Source organism: Geotrypetes seraphini, chromosome 5, assembly GCF_902459505.1.
Source record: "Geotrypetes seraphini chromosome 5, aGeoSer1.1, whole genome shotgun sequence".
NCBI lineage: Eukaryota > Metazoa > Chordata > Amphibia > Gymnophiona > Dermophiidae > Geotrypetes > Geotrypetes seraphini.
The window spans coordinates 251729581-251754320 of record NC_047088.1 but is presented as its reverse complement, the minus strand read 5'-3'; the positions used below and the strand labels follow the sequence as shown (position 1 = coordinate 251754320).

General features: G+C 43.5%; 1 protein-coding gene across 11 annotated transcripts in view; it reads right to left on the bottom strand.

Annotated features, from left to right (window-relative positions):
- CLASP1 (cytoplasmic linker associated protein 1) overlaps window positions 1-24740 on the bottom strand; it is a 506270-nt gene that overhangs the window by 78595 nt on the left and 402935 nt on the right. For 7 of the 11 annotated variants that reach the window (XM_033944379.1, XM_033944380.1, XM_033944381.1 and 4 more), the window contains 2 exons: window positions 21714-21820; window positions 3610-3726 (listed from right to left, as the gene is read on the bottom strand). In XM_033944379.1, the coding sequence (XP_033800270.1) occupies window positions 3610-3726; window positions 21714-21820 (224 nt within the window). The remainder of the gene's footprint in view (window positions 1-3609; window positions 3727-21713; window positions 21821-24740) is intronic. The other 4 variants (XM_033944384.1, XM_033944387.1, XM_033944389.1 and 1 more) reach the window with 1 other exon arrangement.

The following is a 24740-nucleotide window of genomic DNA, read 5'->3' as shown; positions in this document are numbered from 1 at the left end:
AGCCATCGACGGAATGAGGCCGGATTGGCCCATCCGTCCCAAAGCTCCGCCTACTGGTGGGGCCTAAGGCGCCTGGGCCAATCAGAATAGGCCCGGGAGCCTTAGGTCCCTCCTGGGGGCGGGGCCTGAGGCACATGGGCCCAACCCGACCATGTGCCTCAGGCCCTGCCCCCAGGAGGGACCTAAGGCTCCCGGGCCTATTCTGATTGGCCCAGGCGCCTTAGGCCCCACCAGTAGGCGGAGCTTTGGGACGGATGGGCCAATCCGGCCTCATTCCGTCGATGGCTGCCTGCCGGACAGGCGGGTTTGGCTCCCGTCTGTCCGGCCAACTACAGAAAGGTACGGGGAAGGGGGTTGGGGGTGTCGTGGGGGTCGGCCAGGGGGGTCGCGGGTCGGCTGGGGGGGCGGTCGGAGGTTCTTGGGGGGGGGCGGTCGTTGGGGGGAGGGGGGGTTTGCGTCGAGGGCAGGAGGGCCTGGGATCCCTCCTGCCCGTAATGTAGTGCAGGGTGGGGTTAGGGGGTCGCCGTGGCCAGGAGGACTTGTGCTCCCTCCTGGCCCGATATTGTCGGGGAGTTGGGGAATCGGTGAGGCAAGAGGGCTTGGGCTCCCTTTTGCCCCGATCGTGTCGGGGAGTCGGGGGGGGCAAGAGGGCTTGCGCTCCCTTTTGCCCCGATCGTGTCGGGGAGTCGGGGGGGCAAGAGGGCTTGAGCTCCCTCTTGCCCCGATCGTGTCGGGGAGTCGGGGGGGCAAGAGGGCTTGAGCTCCCTCTTGCCCCGATCGTGTCGGGGAGTCGGGGGGGGCAAGAGGGCTTGAGCTCCCTCTTGCCCCGATCGTGTCGGGGAGTCGGGGGGGGCAAGAGGGCTTGAGCTCCCTCTTGCCCCGATCGTGTCGGGGGTGCCAGGGACCACACGGAGTCACCCACCGTACCACCCGATTCGGGTAAGCGCAGGTATTGGTGGGTGGCTTATTTGCGGGGGGGTGCCTTATTTTACATTTTTTTCTAAAAAGGGGGGGCTGTCTTATTTGATGGCCCTGCCTTATCATCGGGGAAACACGGTAGAAAAAAAAAAAAAATGAACAGTTAAGTCCCAGTTTTTGCCGCTGAGACTCTGCCCTCTCACTGTAAAATTAGACTCTACTTAGTCTGTCTTTAAATTTAAAAAATGTGTGTTGTTTTAAAAAACAATTATGTTTTTAGATGTATCTAAATAAAAATAATAACCAAAAATTTATCTTTTTTTATGTCATCTTAGCATATTTTATGCTACAGAACAAATTATTTTTTTTAACATGTATTGTTATGGGAAAACGCGTTTCACACAACGAACGTTTCACATAACAAACTTGCTCCTGGAACGGATTAAGTTCGTTGTGTGAGGCACCACTGTATTTTAAATATAAATTTTATTTGTTACCCCTCCTATTGTTTTTTCCTTAAATGTAATTAAATTAAATTAATATTGATTGTAATCCTTTAATAATCTCTCCTTTGCCTTGAAATTATATGTAGAAATTATGTATAGCAATGTCTGTAATTATTATTTTTAACTCATTTTGAATATTGTTTGTCAGATTTGTTACCCCAAATGATTTCTTATGAAATTGTACATCGCCTAGAAAATGTGATAGGCGATTAATCAAATTTTTTCTAATAAACTTGGAAACTTGAAACTAAACTTTTTTGAAAAATACGAACTTGCTTATGCCAGTGGTGGAAGGATGCCACTCTGCAGAACTTAAAGGCTCTCAGCTTAAAAAGAGGATTTCAAAATGACCAACTAGAGCAGCAGGCACTGAAACCAGCAAAGCCTACACATGTCCCCTGTGACCTTGAACAGATCACTTCACCTTCTAGTGTCTCAGGTACAAATTCAGGGCTATGTTTAATAATGTGCATTATTTCACCTAAACATGTGGTAATGCAAACAGGTTCCACTGAGACAATAATGTTTACAAATCATATTCATGTACCATAGTAAATTTAACACTTAAGAGTGTGGGCCCTCTGGAGCAGGGAAACATCCACTGCATCTGAATGTAATAAGCCCTGAGCTTAGGTACGCAAAATTAAAGAATTACATTTTCTCTCTGAATCCAAATGTATTATTCTAGATGTATGGTAGCCAAATAGTCTAGAATCTTGGAAGAATATAAAGAAAATTAAAAAGTAAGCATCATAGGAAGTCAGAATAGTGAGGAGAAGTGAGAAGATCAATGCTCAAATCTTCATAAGAAACGGCACCTATTTCTATACCAAATTTCCATTTTACAGCTTTTCTCCTGGGGTAATGCCTAGCAGACAGAAGGGTTGAGTGATGTCTGGAATTAGCAGGCAGCAGTACTGGGTCAAAGCAATGGGGGAATTAAGATTTAGGAGGAATGTTTAAAAGTTAAACTATTTTTGGCCTAGGTGGAAGGAGCAAACGTGCTGGTATACTGGTATGTAATTTATGGGCTCCTTTTACGAAGGTGCGTTAGGGCCTTAACACGCGGAATAGTGCACTCTAAAATGCCCCACGCGCTAGCCGCTACCGCCTCCTCTTGAGCAGGCGGTAGTTTTTCGGCTAGCGCGCCCTAATCCGGTGCGTGCGTTAAAAACGCTAGCGCACCTTCGTAAAAGGAGCCCTATGTTTCTGAATAAATATATTTGAGCATAATTTTTTTTTTCCTAGTAGAAAATGAAAGGGATGATTATATTGCTTATAGTTCTTTAGAGCTGCAATTACTCTTTCAAAACTAAATGTGCTAAATGCATTAAAAATTTCCTTTATGCATTGCAGAAAAATATTAAAGCAGTGAGTTCATGCCCCTAAAACTATAGATAAGGGGTTTAACACTGAGCCCTGATCACCATATGGAGGTCTGGTTTGCAAGGTGTCAGGTCAAAAGCGCGCCGGGACAAAGGCGCGCCCAGACAATTGAGCGCAGCGCGGAGGCGCGCGCCGCTCAAAATTACTGTTTTTAGGGCTCCGACGGGGGGCGTGGGGGGGAACCCCCCCACTTTACTTAATAGACATTGCGCCCGCGTTGTGGGGGCGTAACCCCCCACATTTTACTGAAAACTTCACTTTTTCCCTGTTTTTACGGAAAGAGTTAAGTTTACAGTAAAATGTGGAGGGTTACAACCCCCCAAACCCCCCATAACGCCGGCGCGATGTCTATTAAGTAAAGTGGGGGGGGTTCCCCAACAAAACCCCCCGTCGGAGCCCCTAAAAACTGTCATTTTGAGCGGCGCACGCCTCCGCGCTGCACTCAATTGTCCGGACGCGCCTTTGTCTTTCGCGCCGTTGTCTATGAACCGGTTTGCAATGCTATTCAAAAACTCCAAACCTTTTTAGGAAGCTGATAGATTTCATGGATATTTATGGTTGATATTCTGATAAACAGACTTTCTTGCAGCCTTCAAAGATAGGAATTGTATACAAAGCACCAAAAGATCTAGAGTTTTTCCTTCCCCCTAAAAAAAAAAAAAAATTTAAGAAGCTATATGCCAAATCAAAACAAGGCATCCACTACCTCACAATTAATTCACTGTCTTCTGAAATGTAATTGCAGAAGTAGTAATAATATTGTGACACCTCAAACAAGTTGAACAGGTCGTTTTGTTACCTGGGAGAGTAAGAGCGTCTGAAAGTCTTGTGGGAAGGAGCGTTGGGGATGGAGTGAGACTGAGAAAAAGGAGGGGGGTGCTTCGACAGCCCATCTGCACTCCAACCCCAGTACCGACTGCAGTAGTTTAGGAAAGGAAAAAAAAAGAAGACAAGAGAGAAACAAATTCTATAATCGGAGTGGTAGTGTTCCATGCTTTCTTGGAATATGTTTTCAGAAAATAATTTCCATAAAATTAGGCAAGAACACGACATTTCATTTTGTCAACAATACAACATTTGATGAAGAGTGTTAGTAGGCAGACACTGCATAGCAAGGTGTGTAGTGAATATCCTCGTGGTACTAAAAAGTTACAAATATAGTCAATACAATTCATCTGAATTTGCAAATTATTTATTTTTTATTATTGTTAGCACTCGGGAGCTCTTCTATAACCATTAATCCATGGTTGCTTTCTGAGAACCCCTCCTTGCCCTTCATGATCTGCTTTCTCATTGGTCCTCTGAGAGGGAGGGAAAAGGACAAAAATCACTATAGACTTAAGGAACTAGCGATGTTTTCCAGTTGATTTTCTTTTCAGAGTTTCTTTCTACTTTACTGTATATATCAACAGTTCAGAAGAATGTACACCCCATGAATTAAGCATTGGTATACTCAAATTATGTTTGTACTGTTGGCTTAAAATTTGTTCAGATAGACAACTAAAGGAAATATACCGTACTCTGGGACATCAATCGCAGTAAAGGTTTAAGAAAAGATGCACCAAATAGTTGAACATGTGCTAAGTGCAAAAGCTCTGCTAATACATTGACCAAAGTAAGACCAATTTCCCTGGCACCACCCAAATAAATAAGCATGACTGCATTAGGTGGTAGATATACCAGCTGGCTTTTTGGAAACGAATGGAGATTCATCAGTAATCATTAATTTCCATATGTAAAATCCTTTAATGTTGTTGAACATCAAGGTGTAAGATTAATTTGGAGGCTTCAAAACTTCAAGCACAATGGTGCTCAAGCAACAGAAAAGGACTATGCATGAGTTTATTAACAGCTTGGTGTGTTGTAATAGACTAGAGGGCATGTTGCCATATACAAAAAAAATGAAAGATGTCTGACTGGAGTTACCAGATGTCTGGGAAAACACGGACATGTCTTCTCTTTAGAGGACAGTCCGGGCTCCCGGACGGACTTTTCAAAACTCAGCATTTGTCTGAGTTTGGAAAGCCCCGAAGAGTTCCGGCCGCATCTAGAGGGCCTCTGAGCATTCGCTGTTGACATCACACACATTCGCGCATGCTCCAGACCGTCCAGACACGGCAGAGCTGGTTGTAGAAGAGAGGAGGCTTGCTGGGGGCGAAATGGGGTGGGACTTGAAGTGGAATGAGGCGGAATGGGGTGAGGTTATGTGTCCTAGGTTTCATTTTTCAACATATGGTAACCCTATGTCTTACTATGTGCAGTATTACAACAGTACAACATATGAATGGAGGCAATAACATACCTCTTAAGGTACTGAGGTACTACTGACAGGTTTTTGTGATTATGATACTCCAGAAGATGATGCCACTGAAGCCTACAGAGATGAACGATGCCATTGTGAAAGTAGCTCTATGTCTTTGATGGTAATAGCCTGGCAATGTGTGAATTAAGAGATATGCAAACGGGCAACTGGGCTATATAGGTATTCAGTCATCTCAAATGCAAGTCATCTCAAATGCATCTTTAAATTGTTGGAATGGATCTTGAGACTTGAATTGGCTACTGTTAGACACTGGATGCTGGACACGACAGACCTTTGGTTTGACCTAGCATGGTACTTTGTTGTAATCTGCCTTGGCATAAGGCAGAATAGAAATAATAAACTAGAAACTTCTTATATGTTCTAGTTTTTAAAGTTAGAAGAGAATGCATTCAGATTCAGATAACCTGGAAAAAAGTGAAGAGCAACATATTCCATTTCCCAAGTGTAGTTTTCATCTAAGAGCCAATTAACATTTTGGCTCTTTAATGTAATTTTTCAGCCTATAAATCTAGAAAGACCCAATTGAAGTTTGCAGTAACTTGTTTTGTACTTGCAAATTATACCTGCTTGAGACAAAATAATAATTGCATGATCCAAACAAAAAAGAGTTGAAATAAGTTAAGCATGTACAGCCCTACTCAAAATAAAGATGCTGATAAGCAGTGCCTGCTAAATGCTGAGCTACCCGTAGGAATAGAACAGGTGGCATGGCATTTAGCATAGCTTTGTAAAAGGACCTCAAAATTGGGTGATTTTCTTTTTGTAATAATCTCCCCTCCTCTCCATTCCATGGGCACCATCTCTTCCCATCTCCCTCCCTGCCCCACTGCTCCCCTCCCCTGGGTACTATATCATCCCATCTCTCCCCTTCATGGGCATTCTCTCTCCTCAGGCACCATCTCTACCTATTTCTCTCCCCTTTTCCTTTCCTTCCCTTCCTGGGAATCGGTTCTCTGGCTCTCTGCTCCACCCAAGGATAAATCTTTGGAGAACACCACCAACCCCCTTTTTTCCTTCCCTCTCTCTCTCTTCATTTATTTTTCACTTAGCACCTCTTCCTACTTTTTCCTGCACTCCAGATATCTCTCACCTTCTTCACCCCCCTGTATTTCTCTTATTCTCCATCCCCTGTGGTCTGGGTATCTTTCACCTTGTCTCCCCCACTACCACCACAGTTGGTATTTCCCTCCCTTCTACCTTTCCATTCACTGCCGGTTGGTTAGCAGGCTCCAGAGAGAAAGAAAGACTCTGAAGCCAGCTAGCCAGTCGGCAGGGAATGAAAAGGTAGAAGGGAGGGAAATACCAGATCTTTTTTTTTTTTTTGGGGGGGGGGGCAGTGGGAGGAGGAGAGGGATACCTGGACTGAGGAGGGAGAGACACAGACTTACATTAACATGCATTAAAATTTTTAATGCATATTAAACGTTTACACCCCTTTTACAAAACCGTAGTGCGGTTTCTAGTACCGGCTGCAGCAGTAACAGTTCTGACGCTCATAGAATTCCTATGAGCATCAGAGCTGTTACCACTGCGGCTAGCGCTAAAAACCACGCCATCGTTTTGTAAAAAAAAAAAAAAAAAAAAAAGGGGGGTTAATGTGTTAATCAAGTTATTAATGCATTAAATGTGCAGATCTCATACAAATCACATTTATATTCTGCAAATTACCCCTGGATCTAATGGGGATTACAAGAGAGAACCTAGATATTACTAGGATGTACAGTAATAACATAACAAAATATTAAAAATAAGATTATAAATTTCTACCCACAAATTTCCTAAACAGATAAGTCTATATTTATGCAAAAAGAAAGATAACTAGTTTAAAATCTAATTTCATAAGAAGACTGTTACAGATGGACACTGCTTGATAACAATTTCCTCCTCTACTTCTTCAATATCATTTTCCTCAATATAATTTTGATTGTGTCCCTCACTTCCCATCCACCTCTGCATACTGCAGCAAATTACCCTGTAATTTCTAAAAGACCACTTATTCATCTTCCCCGTGTTCACTATAAATGACCCAAATTGGTTTAGGATCAGAAAGATAAATCTGGCCCAACTCCTCCATACACCCAAAAGACTCCTACTGCCCCAATTCCTGGCACAGGGACAATGAGCATGGAAGTAGTGGGTGTAGTTTATCTGCACTGCATGAACTAGTTTCTAGATATCCACCAAATCTAGTCCTTTAATTAGTTGATGTCAATGGATCTTACGAGAATGACTTCCCATTGTCTTCTCCCCCCTGAATGATGCATCTCTGTATCCACTGCCAAACTAATATTACTCCTTCCACAAATATTTACAGTGTCTGTACCAGTGATTTATAGAATTTACCTTGTCCCTGATTTGGTGCATAAATATTAATAAAGGTTACAACCCTTGACAGCGACACACCTACTTTCTCCATACCTATATTCCCCTACCACAGAGAAGTTAACATCCTTATGCACTAAAATAGCTACACCTGTTGTTTTATACCTCTCCTCCCTTAGAGCTGCAAAATATCTGATTGTAGATCCTATGCTTCCGAAAGTGTTCATCCCTTCATCTCAAATGTGTTTCCTGAAGAATAGTGACCCTTCATTGATTCCTTTGAAGTTCATTAAATAGCACCCTGCTCTTCCCATGATTGTTTAAGCCATTGACATTTCAGGATCCCCCCCCCCCCTTTGTCTACTGGTCATGTTCCCACCTCTCTTTGCTTCTCCTTTCTGCTCCCTGCCCACACTCTGTACTCCATTAGGGGTCAGTAAGTTACTTTAGCAACGTTTCCAAACAGGGTCTCTACAGCACTCTCCTCAGTCCTGAAGAAGTCCTAGTGCAATGAAATATACCAAAAGAGAGAGAACACCAAGGGTTTTTTTTTCTGTTTGAAATATGAAATGTCATGTAACTTCCATTCCTGTCCTGTATTATTTTTATTTAAGATCTTCCTTATATCATTCTTCTAAAACTATAACCTCAATACTGAATTTAGGTGTATTTGTAATAGGGATATTTATTCCCATATTTCATATCCTTGGGAATTGGAACTTTTACAGCTACTGAAAGTTACATTGGTTAAATGCCATTTTCAAGAGAGCAGAGGAAACTGCTGTTTGATTTCAAGATTGGAAACAGCTTCCAAATAAATATTTATAGCTACGGCTTAGGGAGGATGGGAGTACACTGTGCCACTTATCAATGGTCTTGAGTCTTGCACAACACTGTGTGTGCAGACAGGTCATGGAAACCAGGTCAGAGCCTTATTACTGCAACCTATTCAAGCAAGGACTGCATGCAGCCAATGGGGCTTTAGGAAGCTCGTCAAATTTGTGCAAGCTTTTATACTCTTCTGGCTGCAGCTGGTTGCTAATCCTAAAATAATACACACACACAAGAAGCAAAAAAGAAACAGAATATGCACTCATCCTATAGGGGTCTCCAAATTCTTACTTCTTTGCTCAATCTGTCTTTTGCCACCAAGAAAGAACTTGGCATAAGCACTTGTTGCTCAAGGTCATTTCCTCTCAAGAATGCCCACCTGTCTATCTATCTGGGGTCAAAATAACTCTGCAAATTTAATGTAATGGGATGAAACTCGGCATGAGGGGGAAAATGGTAAAAAGTCACAACTAGTTAAAAAATGAGCCAAGTCAGAATGCAGAATTCCAGAAAAACACTCCCTCCTAAAAAACAAACAAACCCTGTCCCATGCATTTTTATGGGAGAAGTAGTTCCAACATCTGTGGCATAGAAACTTAAGAGTGAAATGTAGCAGTTAGAGAACAAGACAAGGCAGTTTAGAAATACCCCCTACAAGTGCCACACTACTCCTATATTGCCCCACCCATTAAACAACCCCAATCTACCGCACCCCTCAAAACTAACCACCACAACTGTTCCTTCACCACACAACCTACCCTACCTGCAACTAAGACATCTCACATATTGCCCCAAGCCCAGAAACTAACCCCCTGCAACATGAAAAATAATCCCCCACAACCACCTCTGCATAACCCAAACTGCTTCAACTTCTAAAACTTACCATCCAGCAACTGCCCCTTCCTTCTGCTACTTTCCTCACAGTCACAATACACGACCAACATATATACAACATAAATCAGAGGTTCAATGTGGATAAATGCAAGGTGATGCATATTGGTAACATACCGCTGTACTGGGCCATGTTGCGCCCCCACCTGGAATACTGCATCCAACACTGGTCACCATACATGAAAAAGGACATAGTACTACTCGAAAGGGTCCAGAGAAGAGCGACAAAAATGGTTAAGGGGCTGGAGGAGTTGCCGTACAGCAAGAGGCTAGAGAAACTGGGCCTCTTCTCCCTTGAAAAAAGGAGATTGAGAGGGGACATGATCGAAACATTCAAGATAATGAAGGGAATAGGCTTAGTAGATAAAGACAGGTTGTTCACCCTCTCCAAGGAGGAGAGAATGAGAGGGCACTCTCTAAAGTTAAAAGGGGATAGATTCCGTTCAAACAGAAGGAAGTTCACCCAGAGAGTGGTAGAAATCTGGAACACTCTTCCAGAGGCTGTTATAGGGGAAAGCACCCTCCAGGGATTCAAGACAAGGTTAGACAAGTTCCCGCTGAACCGGAACGTACACAGGTAAGGCTAGGCTCAAATAGGGCACTGATCTTTGACCTAAGGGCTGCTGCGTGAGCAGACTGCTGAGCATGATGGACTACTGGTCTGACCCAACAGCGGCAATTCTTATGTTCTTATGATACATACACACTCAGACCCCAAAGATAAGCAAACAGGGAATGTCAATTCCCTATCAGTTTTCATTTTTCTTATTGGATGCTATAAGTGCAAGGCCAAATTAAGCCACTGGCAAACTTTGCAAACTGATCGCGCACTGATCGGTTTGCGAGCCCTTTGCGACCCAATTTCCCTCCAACCCGATTCACTAACCCCTGTAGTGATCCGATCCTGATCCTCCCATGCAAATTAGTAAGACCGCATGCAAAATAGCCAAGCGATTGATTCACTAACAATTGCTTGGCTATTTTGAATCGGGTTTTACTATTGTCAAACCCGACTGCTGCAGTCCTGTCGGTAACTGAGATACCGACAAGTCTGCAGGTTTCTTGACAGGCCTGCCTGTCTTTTTTATTCATTTTTTTTCCATGGCACAGATATTTTGCTGAACCGGCACCCCTGTACCTCCAAGTTGGGAGCAGGAGAGGTGCTCAGTCCCTCCTGCTCCAGCAACACGTCTGCCTGGGCCTTAGGCCCCACCCCGGTGCATCATGTGATGCACAGAGAGGAGCCTAAGGCCCTGATTGGCTCAGGCGCCTTGGGTTCCTCCCCCCTTGGGAGGGGCCTGAGGTGCCTGAGCCAATCAGGGACTTCCTTAAGCTCAGCCTGAGGCGCCTGAGCCAATCAGGGCTTTAGGCTCCTCCCTGTGCATCACATGATGCACCGGGGCAGGGCCTAAGGCCTGGGAATATGAGTCGCTGGACCCAGAGGAGCAGGAGGGACTGAGCACTCCTCCTGCTCTCAACTTGGGGGTATGGTGGTGGGCCCACCCGGGCCAGTCAGGGGGGTGGGAGGCCTACGGAGCAGGAGGGACTGAGCACCCCTCCTATTCCCAACTTTTAATGGGGAGGGGGCGTGCCAGTTGGGAGGGTTTTTTTCATTTCTTTTAATAGGCCTGATATTTTGCGGCCTATTAAAAAAAAATGGAAAAAAAAAATCCCGCAGAAGCCCTGACACCAGTGACAGGAGGCTGCTTCTCCTGTCACTACTGTCAGGGTCTGCGCATGCTCCAGGATCGCTCTCTAACGATTCATGTCGTGGGGGGGGGGGGGGGGGGCGTGTCAACGATCATCCCCATTTGCATGCAGGCCTTTTGTGAATTTGTCAGCCTGCATGCAATCAGGAATGGATCGGAGACAGAATCGTGGGTTAGTGAATCTAGCCTTTTGTGTCCATGTGCTTAGGGAGACTATGTAAGATGTGTGCTCCACACTCAAGAGGTTAGGATTGCCAACAGTGTGGCTTTTTCAGAGGTCAGAAGAATTTTACATTAATGTCCAGAAGGTAGGATGGGGAATTTTTCTGGACATTTTTCTGGGTTTAAAACCTTTATCTGCAAACTCCCTAGTTCCCAGTGTCCCCCTCCTCTGCCTGCCCCCCCCCCCTCCACCTAAGTATTTATATACTATTCTGCCATTGAGACAGACATAGGGAAAACCATTGCTTGCCCTGGGATCGGTAGCATGGAATATTACTATTATTTGGGTTTTTGCCAGGTACTTGTGACCTGGACTGGCCACTGGGAAAGATGGACCATTGGTCCAATCACTATTATGTTAGAAAGAATTGAATAAGCCATGTTTTGCATGCTTTACCCATTTGTTTCTCAATGTGACATCTAATAGATTATGTTTAACAAAACACTATAGTTTATTTATATAGTAGCTATCTTTCATCTATAAAGGAATTCCAATATGCTTCAAAATAACTGTTGTGGGAACACAAGAGGAAGAGGGAGATAAAGTGGTTTGGCAAAGATTACATGTTTGTGTGGGGAGGGGCAATGGGAGAAGAAAATGAAGTTGGCCTTCAACTGACCCCGAGACTTGTACAGTTCCTTGCAAAAGTCTTCACACCCTTGTAAATGTTACATATTCTAATCTCTAAAAAATACAGATTACATTTAAGTAGGAGTTTGTTTCACTTACATAACCTACTCTATATGAGGTGCTACCCAAAAGTTCGGGGAATGTGAACAGCACGCACAAATTGGATATATAGTACTCCCCCAATATTCGCGGAGGTTCCGTTCCAGGAACCCCCGCGAATCTTGAAAAACCGCGAATACGGTTTTTCATGGGGGAGGCTGAAGAGGGCAGCAGGAGAGCAGCCGGAGCGCCGTGAGTGCAGGAAATCACTCGCGGTATGCTCCGACCGCCTCTTCCTCCATTAAGTCGGGCCTTATCCAATCAGGAGCTGCGTGTCAAAGCAGCTCCTGATTGGATAAGGCCCGATTTAGTGCAGGAAGAGGCAGTCGGAGCATACCGCGAGTGATTTCCTGCACTCGCAGCGCTCCAGCTGCTCTCCTGCTGCCCTCTCCTTGTCGGCGGTTCACGGTCAGAAAATACCGCGAATGACCGGGACCGTGAACTGCCGACCACGAACGACGGGAGAACACTGTAGTATGCCCTTCCGCTACTAGAGGTATCTAGCAGTATGCTTTGTGTATCAGTGTGCCAACGGGCATGCAGCTGAGTGGTCACGTTGTTTTGTTCTGTGCGATTCTGTAAGGTGTTTTAGTGACTTGGAGGATTCGATATGACGGATTTTACTGAGCAAAGAATCTGCATCAAATTTTGTTTCAAACTTTAAAAAACTGTTGCACAAACCCATCGTATGCTCCAGGAAGCCTTTGGAGATAATGCCATGTGCCAAAGCAAAACCTTTCTTTGGTACAAACGCTTCAAGGACAGACGAACATCTGTCCACGACAATGACCATTCCGGACGACCGTCAACAAGCACAACACCGGAAACCATAGCAAATGTTCGTGAGACTATCCTTGCAAATCGTAGGCAAACTATCCACAATGTTTGTGAGATAGGACAGTGGTTGAGCGAAAGCATTCGGTGCAAATGCCCAGACAAGTGGAAAAACAAAAATTGGTTGCTCCACCATGACAATGCACCCACTAACACACATCACTCATTGTTTGACAATTCTTTACTTCCAGAAACATTATAGTGATTACGCACCCTCCCTATTCGCCTGACTTTTTCCTATTCCCCAAAATGAAATTGCGATTGAAAGGGCACCATTTTAACATGATTGAAGAGAACCAGGCTGAATCGCAGGAGGTCCTCAAGGCACTCACCCGAGATGATTTCCATAAATGCATTAACTCAATGGAAAAACGTTGGCATCGCTGTATACATTCTCAAGGGGACTACTTTGAAGGAGATGGTGGAAACTAGCGTTTCGGTAAGCAATTTTTTTTTACAATTGAATTCCCTGAACTTTTAGGTAGCACCTTGTGCTTGCAAAGTGAAAAAAGACTTATAGAAATATTCAAAAAGAAATTAATGGGAAATCAAAAAGTCTTCATTGTATGAGTCTTCACACCCTTCATCACAGCAAATACAATTTAGTTCTGTTTTCAAAACTGTCTTAAAAAGGCCCATAACAATTTAAATAGAGACCACCTATACTCAATCATAGGAACTGAGCTGATTCAAATATTCCTGGTTAAATAATCAGAGCAGAGGACAAGAAACTAATTTTTTCTCATACTGAAAGAATCTATTAATACAAAGTAGTACAGCTATAGCCAAACAGTGCTCTCTAAGGTAAAATAGCCCAAGACCAGGAAGTAATAAGTTAGGCAACATTTGACTACCTATATTCAAAGCCTTATTAGGCCAGACTAGTTATACTCAAACACAGTGCTGTTAAACCAAGTTAAAATTATAAATCAAATACTTCAGTCAGGCTCATGTGCAAGATCCAGCCACTTTCCTTCTCCTCTTTGAAATAGTCTGTCCTGCTGTGGAAGTCTCGGGGAGAGGGAGGAGGGGATGGAAAGCAGGGCTAAGTTTGGAGAATGTGGGGCAGGGGGATAGCTCCTTAGTCCCTGTCCAGACTTTGGCACAGAAGGAGAATTCTGAGCAAACTCTGCAATGCATAATAGTGCAGAATTCTCCTAGGAGTACAAATTACATTCAAGTACTTTAAGTATTTCCTTGCCCCTGGAAGGCTCACAATCTAAGTTTGTCCCAGAAGCAGAGGAGGGTTATGTGGCTTGTCTCAGGTTAGAGAGTGGCAGTGGGATTTGAACTCTGCTCTAACCACTAGGCTTCTTCTCCACACAGCTTTCCTTATTTCAAAGTGGAGAAGGAAAAGATCACATCAAAGCTAATAATGCATTCCCAACTGGATCCTATATTCTGTACTGGACACAAAATTAAGCTCGTGAGCCAGAATGGTAGTCAAAAATCCTGTTCAGGAAATAGCCACGGAATAAGAAGCCCTTGAGTTAGATGTAAGGGAATAGTCTGATGTTAAAAATCTGTGTGCTAGTCATATTAAACTCAGGATCATTATGAAAGCCAAGACTGAGATCAGGAGCAATGAATATTTCAGTGATATCTAATTTAGGGCTGGTGAGGAAAGATTTGTACGATCTAAAATGCAGAAAGCATCTATAGATTATTTGCTGAGACTCTGGTTTTCTTTATTTTATGGTATATAAACAAAATACACCAAAGAAAAAAAATCTTTGCATAGAACATTTGACATTCATAATGACTAAGGGCTCCTTTTACGAAGGTGCGCTAGCATTTTTAACGCACGCAGGATATTACTGCGCGCTACGTGGCTAGAACTAACGCCAGCTCAATGCTAGCGCACGTGGCAATTCCAAGCATTACTGCCCTAAACGCTGCTTAGTAAAAGGAGCCCTAAAATAAAGAAACAGCCTCTTTATGAAATAACTTGGACCCAACGGTCCACATACAGGGAAGTTCCAAGATACTCCAACCACAAGAAGCTGGATCCAAAAAGATGAAACAAAATCCCCAAAGAAAGAGTAGAGCAATAATCCCTTCCATGATTACAATACCTTTATACCTCAAACATGCTCAAACCCAGCAGAACTTTTGCCAACACTCTGACGCCCATTAAATCCCTATGGGCGTCGGAGAGATTACTGCAGCAGTGGCCTTGCAAAAGGAGCTAGATCCACAAAAGGTTAATCAATAGAGCAAAAACCATCAGAATTTGATGATATTAATCATAATGAAGGAAAAAGTTCCCAGACTTGCCACTCCCAGGATCATAATAATATCATCCAAAAAGGAATTGTAGCGTGGATATCTTTCATTGATCAAAAAAACCTTCATGTTTTATGTTATTAGTAGTTGACTTAATTTGTCAATATTAAATGAATGTATTTTTATATATTTCTTAAACCCACTCCACATATAATGAATTTTTTGTAATTTTCTTTTTTTAAAAAAGTATAAATAAGTTATTTTTTTATTTTTTATTTTTTAAAGATTGTACAAACAAGCATGTATCAGAGCTGTGCAAATAACAGTTGTAAAGTGGTTTTTGCTCTATTGATTAACCTTTTGTGGATCTTGTTACTAGTGGTTACTCCTTTCTCCTTTTTCATATTATTTTGCTTGTAAAAGGAGCCCCAAATAATTGAATCAGATGAAAACGGTGGTATGTTTTGTTAGTTAAATTAATCACACACTTACAAGGAAAGTGAATTTGGAAATAAAACCCCGAGATATGGCTTCTCAACACACTGTTAGAAATTGTTTCCTCCTTTCCAGAGTCCAATGGGAGATATACAGAAGATTTTAATCTTCTCCCCCATAAAAGTTATAAGAAATAGTTTAAAACATAAGTGCAATAATGCCTACTTGTCCAGAAGCAATACAAACGCAAGCAATGTTGTCTTTTATCAGATGTCTCCAAAAGAGCCACGAGATCCAAGTAATTCACAGATGCCTCCATTGCCACCTGATCACAAGCTCTCCAAGGACGGATAATAGAGCTTCTGCAATGGAGGTATTTAAAAACTTCTTTCAAAAATCTATAAACATATTTCTTGGAGGCAAAGTTTAAGAGCATAGAAAATTCAGTATTCTTAAGTTCAAACGCCTCATGGAATACTTCCGATTCTCTATTTTCCAATACAATGCTCATCTAGCCTGGAAATTTGAGACCAAGGGCTCCTTTTACTAAGGTGTGCTAGCGTTTTTAGCGCACGCAGCAGATTAGCACGTGCTAACCCTGCGCTATGCGGCTAGAACTAACGCCAGCTCAAATCTGGCATTAGCGTCTAGCGCACGGGGCATTGTAGCGTGCGCTATTCCGTGCGTTAATACCTTAATGCAGCTTAGTAAAAGCAGCCCCAAGTGTCCTTAAGCTGAGAAAATGAGAGCCAGCACGCTTAAAAGGTGAAGTGAAAAAACAACAACCCAAAAAAACCTATCCTTTACAGAAGGGAAAAAGGATCCAAATGAAGAAAATAAGAAGGGACATCAGTACTGGCAAGTTAGATGCAAAGCTTGATAAAGAAAGCTGAAAAAACGAAGATGAAGAGAAACTTGCCAAAGAGGCAAAAACTCATAGTAACAATTTTTTTAGGTACATCAGGAAATGCATGGGACCATCTAATATAATGAAAGCCTAAGCCACGCATGCGCACTCCCATCGCGTGTTCCGTTTTCCATGCGCTGTAGGGCACCGCAGATAGGAGTGCGCATGTGCGCAAAACACTCTCTCTCCTCCCCCGAGGCAGATGTCGGCCGCGGCGGCTGTTGGCCTTGCTGTTCTTTGGTCTGCCCTGCTCCTTGCCTTAGTATATTTTTAAGTTAAAAGATGAGGCAGCGGCTCCTCTCAGGATCCCCACCTGCGTCGAAAGTCCAATGTAATGGACAGGGGGGGGGGGCAGAAAAATGAAGGGAGGCCTACTGCTGGACAGGGGGGGAGCAGGAAGGAGGTGATGATGGACAGGGGGGGGAGTTAAAACAAAGGGAGAAGGGCTGCTGCTGGATAAGGTGAGCACTGATGGGGTGGTGGAGGACACAGGGGAGGTAAATGGAAGGGAGAATGGACGGGGAACAGGCAAGGGGTGGTTGTGGACAGCCAAGGAAAAAAAAAAAAGAAAAGACAGAAATACAGAAAGCGGCTAAGGAGAGAGAAAAAGAAATAAAGACAGACACACACACATATATTCTAGCACCCGTTAATGTAACGGGCTATAAGACTAGTTAGATAATATAATCAAGGAGCAAAGGGGCACTCAGGGAGAATAAGGTCATAGCAGCATGGGTTCAGCCAAGGGAGGTCTTGCCTCACCAACTTGCTTGACTTCTTTGAAGGTGTGAATAATCAATGGGGATACAGGGGAGCCGGTTGCTGTAGTGAAAATAGAGTTTCAGAAAGCGTTTGACAAAGTTCCTCATAGAAACATAGAAAGATGACGGCAGAAAAGGGCTACAGCCCATCAAGTCTGCCCACTCTTCTGACCCACCCCATCAAGTCTGAGTGCTATTGACCCAGATCCTTAGCTCGACCCCCACAGGGATCCCACGTGGATGTCCCATTTATTCTTAAAGTCTAGCACGCTGGTGGCCTTGACCACCTGCTCTGGAAGTTTGTTCCAGTGATCCACAACCCTTTCTGTGAAGAAATACTTCCTGGTGTCACCATTAAATTTCCCTCCTCTGAGTTTGAGCGGGTGCCCCCTTGTGACCGAGGGTCCCCTGGGGAAGAATATATCGCTTTCCGCCTCGACACGACCTGTGATGTACTTAAATGTCTCAATCATGTCTCCCCTTTCTCTACGCTCCTCAAGTGTGTATAGCTATAGTTTGCCCAGTCTTTCTTCGTATGAGAGACTCTTGAGTCCGGAGACCATTCTAGTGGACATTCGCTGGACAGATTCAGCTCGAAGCACATCTTTTTGGTAGTGTGGTCTCCAAAATTGCACACAGTATTCCAGGTGAGGTCTCACCATGGTTCTGTAAAGCGGCATTATGACTTCAGGTTTGCGGCTGATGAAGCCTCTATTGATTCATCCCAACATTTGCCTTGCCTTGGATGAGGCCTGCTCCACTTGTTTGGCAGCCTTCATATCTGCACTGACGATTACACCCAAGTCCCGTTCTTCTGAAGTCCTAGCTAGTGTTTCCCCATTTAAGGTGTAAGTTTTGCATGGATTTCCGCAGCCGAGATGCATGACCTTACATTTCTTAGCGTTGAAGCCTAGCTGCCATGTCGAGGACCAGTTTTCCAACGTGATCAAATCCTGCGTCATATTATCCTTGAGATTGCTTTCACTTACTATATTACACAGTTTGGCGTCGTCGGCGAACAGTGTTACTTTGCCCTGAAGCCCTCGGGTCAAGTCCCTTATGAATATGTTGAAAAGGGATGGTCCCAGGACCGAGCCCTGCGGCACTCCGCTAGTCACTTCCGATGTCTCAGAGAGGGTGCCGTTGACCACCACCCTCTGAAGTCTTCCACTCAGCCAATCGTTGACCCATGCAGTTAGTTTCTCACCTAACCCCATCGACTTCATCTTGTGCAATAGTCTGCGGTGTGGGACACTGTCAAAAGCTTTACTGAAATCCAAGTACACTATGTCCAGAGACTCTCCCGAGTCTAACTTTCCCGTCACCCAATCAAAGAAGCTGATTAGATTGGATTGGCATGACCTACCCCTAGTGAATCCATGTTGACAGGGATCCCTTAGGTTCCCCTCGTCCAAAATCGTGTCTAGTTTCCCTTTAAGTAAAGTTTCCATGAGTTTACATACTACTGATGTGAGACTTACTGGTCTGTAATTTGCAGCCTCTGCTCTGCAACCTTTTTTGTGCAGAGGAATGACGTTGGCTGTTTTCCAGTCCAGGGGGACTCTCCCCGTACTTAGGGAGAGATTGAAGAGTACTGCTAACGGTTTCGCCAGAACATCGCTTAGCTCTCTGAGCACTCTTGGGTGCAAATTGTCCGGTCCCATGGCTTTGTTCACCTTAAGTCTTGACAGTTCACTGTAAACATCAGCAGGTGTGAACTCAAAATTCTGAAATGGATCTTCCATGCTTTGCTTCATTTCCAGCCTTGGCCCGTGCCCTGGTGCCTCGCAGGTAAAGACCGAGCAGAAGTAATCATTCAGCAGTTTGGCTTTATCGGAATATGTTTCCACATAATTCCCGTCTGGCGTTCTAAGGCGTACTATCCCATTTGTGTTCTTCTTCCTGTCACTAATGTACCATGAAAGGCTCCTGAGAAAATTAAGCAGCCATGGGGTAGGAGGCAACGTTCAGTTGTGAATTAGGAATCGGACAGAAAACAGAGAGTAGGTTAAATGGCCATTTTTCTCAATGGAGGAGGGTAAATAATGGAGTGCTGCAGGGATCTGTACTGGGACTGGTGGTATTCAAAGTTGCTAAAATGCAGGCAGACCGTAGGAATTTGGAAGACTGGCCGTCCAAATGGCAGATGAAATGTTATGTGGGCAAATGCAAAGTGAAAAATAACCCAAATTATAGTTACCAGATGCTAGGGTCCACCTGGGGAATCAGCACCCAAGAAAAAGATCTGGGTGATATTGTAGACAATATGCTGAAACCTACCCAATGTGCGACAGCGGGCAAAAAAAGAAAACTAGATGCTAGGAATTATTTGAAAAGGGACGGTAAACAAGACTAAGGGCTCCTTTTACTAAGGTGCGCTAGCGTTTTTAGCATGCGCAAACCACACATTAAACGAAAAATACTAACGCAAGCTCTATGGAGGCGTTAGCATGTGCACTAAAACCACTAGCGCACCTTAGTTGTGTATTAGGAATTGGTTATCGGATAGAAAACAGAGGGTAGGGTTAAATGGCCATTTTTCTCATGGAGGAGGAGGAGGAGAGTAAACAGTGGAGTGCCACAGGGATCTGTACTGGGACTGGTGCTATTTAACTTATTTATAAATGATCTGGAAATTGGAACAGCGAGTAAGATGATTAGATTTGCAGATGACACTAAACTGTTCAAAGCTGTTAAAATGCATGCAGACTATGAAAAATTGCAGGCAGACCTTAGGAAATTGGAAGATTGGGCGTCCAAATGGCAGATGAAATTTACGGTGGACAAATGCAAAGTGATGCATATTGGGAAGAATAACCCAAATCATACTTACCAGATGCTAGGGACCATGTTGGAGGCTAGTCCCCAAGAAAAAGATCTGGGTGTCATTGTAGACAATACGCTAAAACCTTCCGCTCAATGTGTGGTGGCAGCCAAAAAAGCAAACAGGATGCTAGGAATTATTTAAAAAGTGATGGTTAACAGGATTAAGAATGTTATAATATCTCTGTATCACTCCATGGTGTGACCTCACCTTGAGTACTGCGTTCAATTCTGATCACCTTATCTCAAAAAAGATATAGTGGAACTAGAAAATGTTCAAAGAAGAGCGACCAAGATGATAAAGGGGATAGAACTCCTCTCGTATGAGGAAAGACTAAAAAGGTTAGGGCTCTTCGGCTTGGAAAAGAGACAGCTGAGGGGAGATATGATTGAAGTCTACAAAATCCTGAGTGGAGTAGAATGGGTACAAGTGGATCGATTTTTTTATTCTGTCAAAAATTACAAAGACTAGGGGACACTCGATGAAGTTACAGGGAAATACTTTTAAAACCAGTAGGAAGAATAGTTAAGCTCTGGAACATGTTGCCAGAGGTTGTGGTAAGAGCGGACAACGTAGCTGGTTTTAAGAAAGGTTTGGACAATTTCATGGAGGAAAAGTCCATAGTCTGTAATTGAGAAAAACATGGGGGAAGCCACTGCTTGCCCTGGAATGGTAGCATGGAATATTGCTGCTCCTTGGGATTTGGCCAGGTACTAGTGACCTGGATTGGCCACCTTGAGAATGGGCTACTGGGCTTGATGGACCATTGGTCTGACCCAGTAAGGCTATTCTTATGTTCTTATTCAGCTTGGGGCTCTTTCCTGTCCCAAGTACAGCAGAACTGTTGACTGATAGTAAAGGCCATGCAAAGGAGGTTATGCTGGTTTGCCAGGAAGGAGGATCCTTCAGTTTTGGGAGGAAAAGAACTTCAGTTTGCCCTTCTGCTTTGGCATGCTTGGCACAAGAAAATGAAAAAAACCTAAGGAAGAATAAATTGAAATACGGACCTCTAGTACACGCAACCTATTCAGTCACCCATCTTGGAACTCCTCCTTGCCCAGTCCTTAAATCTAAACCTAAAATTGTTTCCAAGGGATAATTTTGCCCATCAGGATTAAGGTAAAGATCATTTTTACTTAATAGTTATAGTTACTTAATCTCCCCAGAAAGACTAATGGTTCCAATTTCCATGCTGATCTTGGTGAAATCTTGCAGGAAGATATACTTCTTTGGGTGTCTGTCTTTTTTATTTTTTTAATCAAATTTTACAGAACACACCTCTTCCACTGGGAGCAAAGTAAAGCTCGTTCATAGACTTTGAAAAGAAGAGTCTCTGTTGATAATAAATACCTTTCAAAACTTCCCACCTAGTATTCACCAGATCCTGGTATCATGTTGTCACTCATACATTCAAGGCTCATTTGTAACACAGATTTTATATATAGCCTTTAATCCAAACATGATGTCCATGTGCTTTTCCAACTTCATAACACTGAAACAAAGACTCATATTTTTATATCAATCTCTGAGGAAAAGAAATGCAATGATTTTTAAAATTTATACAACCAGACAACTAGAAGACAAGTTATACATGATTAGCACTTTCTATCCACAACACTACCTCACACAAGAATGGTAGAGGCTAAAACTGAAATGTTTTCTAGACTATATGTATCTGAAAAGAAACCTGTATTAACAGGTCAACCAAAATGGACAGGCCATGCAAACTTATTTTTCTGAAGTACTGAACCATCATGAATACAGAAGTTATAACCAGTAGTGTGGCATTAATCGAAGTATCATAATTCCGATAGAGCTATTATTCTGTAACAATAACTTGCATTTTTCATGCTTACAATTTTAGCAGATAATAAATCAGCAGTATTACCTTGGAGACAGCCCACCATGGGAGCAGTTGGTAGGGGATGTTAAAGGGCTGGTTCTGCTGCTAGAGTGTCGGGAGGGAGTTCGACCAACTGTATTGCTAGGTGATCCCTAGAACGTAAAACAGAATGAAAAAAGTGCTTGAGGAAACTTAAATTTGTATCATAAACCAACAAAGCAACTATTCAACACTGCAAAAGAAAAATGCTGAATGTTACAGCAGGTACTTTGGCAATAACCAAACAGCATAGGAACTCTATGAGCATTGGGAGCAGCGCGGAGCATTCAGTTTGGCTCCCTGCACTAAAAACTGCTATCGCGGTTTAGTAAAAGGGAAGGGGGGGGGGGCGTATATTTGTTCTTCATCTTAAACAGACAGACAGTTTATATTCTCCAAATTGTACTCCACTGGATCTTTGGTTGAATCACGAAAAACAGCCCATCACACGCCACTGAGTCTCTTGTTAAGTCGTAAGCAGTCAGCCAGGAGACTCAGTGGCGTGTGATGGACTGTTTTTCATGATTCAACCAAAGATCCAGTGGAGTACATAAGAACATAAGAAGTTGCCTCCACTGGGTCAGACCAGAGGTCCATCTCGCCCAGCGGTCCGCTCCCGCGGCGGCCCATCAGGTCTGTGACCTGTGAAGTGGTTTCTGACCACTTCTATAACCTACCTCAAGTTCTATCCATACCCCTCTATCCCCTTATCCTCCAGGAACCTATCCAAACCTTCCTTGAACCCCTGTACAGAGTTCTAGCCTATCACATCCTCCGGAAGCGTGTTCCATGTGTCCACCACCCTCTGGGTAAAAAAGAACTTCCTAGCATTTGTTCTAAACCTGTCCCCTTTCAATTTCTCCGAGTGACCCCCTAGTGCTTGTACAATTTGGAGAATATAAACTGTCTGTCTGTTTAAGATGAAGAACAAATATAGATTTGAGAGATATTGCATTCCAGGACTGAAAGTGAAAATCAACGGATGTTTGTCCTATTTATGTATTGTAATTTATGATTTTGATTTTTTTTTTTGGGGGGGGGGGCTCAAGGAGGTATGTGGTTTGATATTGAATATGTGGTAAGAATATGTTTTGTGATTTGTGATAATATATTATTAATAATTTTTTAAAAAGTGAGTAATTGAATGGAATTTAAAGTATTCATACAATAGTTTCTTGAATATCTAGAAATTGAAGATTTTGGAGCTATTTAGTAAATTATATTTGATCCCGATTACTTGAGTGGTTAGGTTGGCTACTGAATATGCATGAGATATTCCACTGAATGCAAATATCTCAGGCATATTTAATTAGTGATAACTGAAAACCTGGCTGGTTTGCAACCTCTAGGATGGTGGTTTGACACCCCTGCATTAAGGTTAAATACCAGTGAATAAATACTAAGCCACATGACATGAACTACAGTGTATTAAAACTCAAGAAAGAGACAGCAGCCAAGAAGATGGATGTAAGGCATAAGATAAATTTAAGACATTTTTCAGGCTGGAGGGTGGCAGTGAGACAAGGATGCTCCAATACACGCTGATGCCTTTTCAATCTTAGCATCTGTGTGCTTGACTTCATTACATGAATTTTCCTACATCTAAGGCTCTCTGACACATGAAGCAGGAATTCACCTACAGAGAACTCAGCTACGTAAAGTTACTTATTAATAGGAGAAAGTTAACACAGAAATACCAAAGGCACCAGAAGATAATGATCTTTTAGCACAATGGTGCTGAAACTGGTCCCTTAGCCACTCAGCCCTCATCAAGTCACTTGATTTTTCAGGGTTATTATGCATCTGTATATACTGTAGTGTGCTTGAATGCTGGATGCTGTCTATTGCTCTTGAACTGCTAGTGTTCCCTCTAAGTGCAACTATGGGCAGAAAAGAGACAGATTCTAGTAGTGTGACCCACAGAAGAAGGAAAGGAAGAGGTTGAGAGGGAAGATGGGGGCTATCCAGTCACATAAGAAGTTGCCTCCACCGGGATCAGACCAGAGGTCCATCGCGCCCAGCGGTCCGCACCCGCGGCGGCCCATCAGGTCCATGACCTGTCAAGTGTTCCCTGCCCTAAAAAACCTATCCTTACTTCTATCCGTATCCCTCAATCCCCTTTTCCTTCAGGAATTTATCCAAACCTTCTTTGAATCCCTGTAGTGTCTTCTGCCCTACCACAACCTCCGGGAGTGCGTTCCATGTGTCCACCACTCTTTGGGTGAAGAAGAACTTCCTGGCATTGGTTTTAAACCTATCCCCTTTCAGTTTCTCCGAGTGCCCCCTTGTACTTGTTGTTCCCCACAGTCTGAAGAATCTGTCCCTGTCTACCTTATCTATGCCTTTCAGGATCTTGAAAGTTTGTATCATGTCTCCTCTAAGTCTCCTCTTTTCCAGGGAGAACAGCCCCAGCTGTTCTAGCCTGTCGGCATACGAAAGGTTTTCCATACCTCTTACCATTTTCGTCGCTCTTCTCTGGACCCCCTCAAGCATTGCTATGTCCTTCTTGAGGTACGGCAACCAATAATGGACACAGTTTGATTATCTCCTAGTTGATGAGAGGTCTTATGCGTGCGCTTGGTGCAAAGAACTCCAAGCACTCAGGGAACGGGTCTGATCTCTTGAGGCTAGAGTAGCAGACTTGGAGAAGCTGAGAGAGAAGATATGTATACAGAAGAGACCTACAGGGACATTGTAAAAAAGTCATACCTCCAGTCTGGCAGCCTCAGTGCTGCACAGGAGAAGGGAGGGCTTCTTAAAGGAGAACATCACCCTGGTGAAGTAAGAGTCAATCCTGTAGCCAGGAACTGCCCACCAGGAGATGCAAAGTTCTCTCGCACTGAGGATGTGTCTCCAGGGGCTTCTGCCTAGGAGGGAAGGCTGCTATGGTGGAAGATTCAATCATTAGGCATGTAGATAGCTGGATGGCTGGTGGACGTGAGGATCGCTTGGTCACTGGTGCAAAGGTGGTAGACCTCATGTGTCACCTAGATAAGATTTTAGACAATGCTGGGGAGGAAAGTCTGTCGTCTT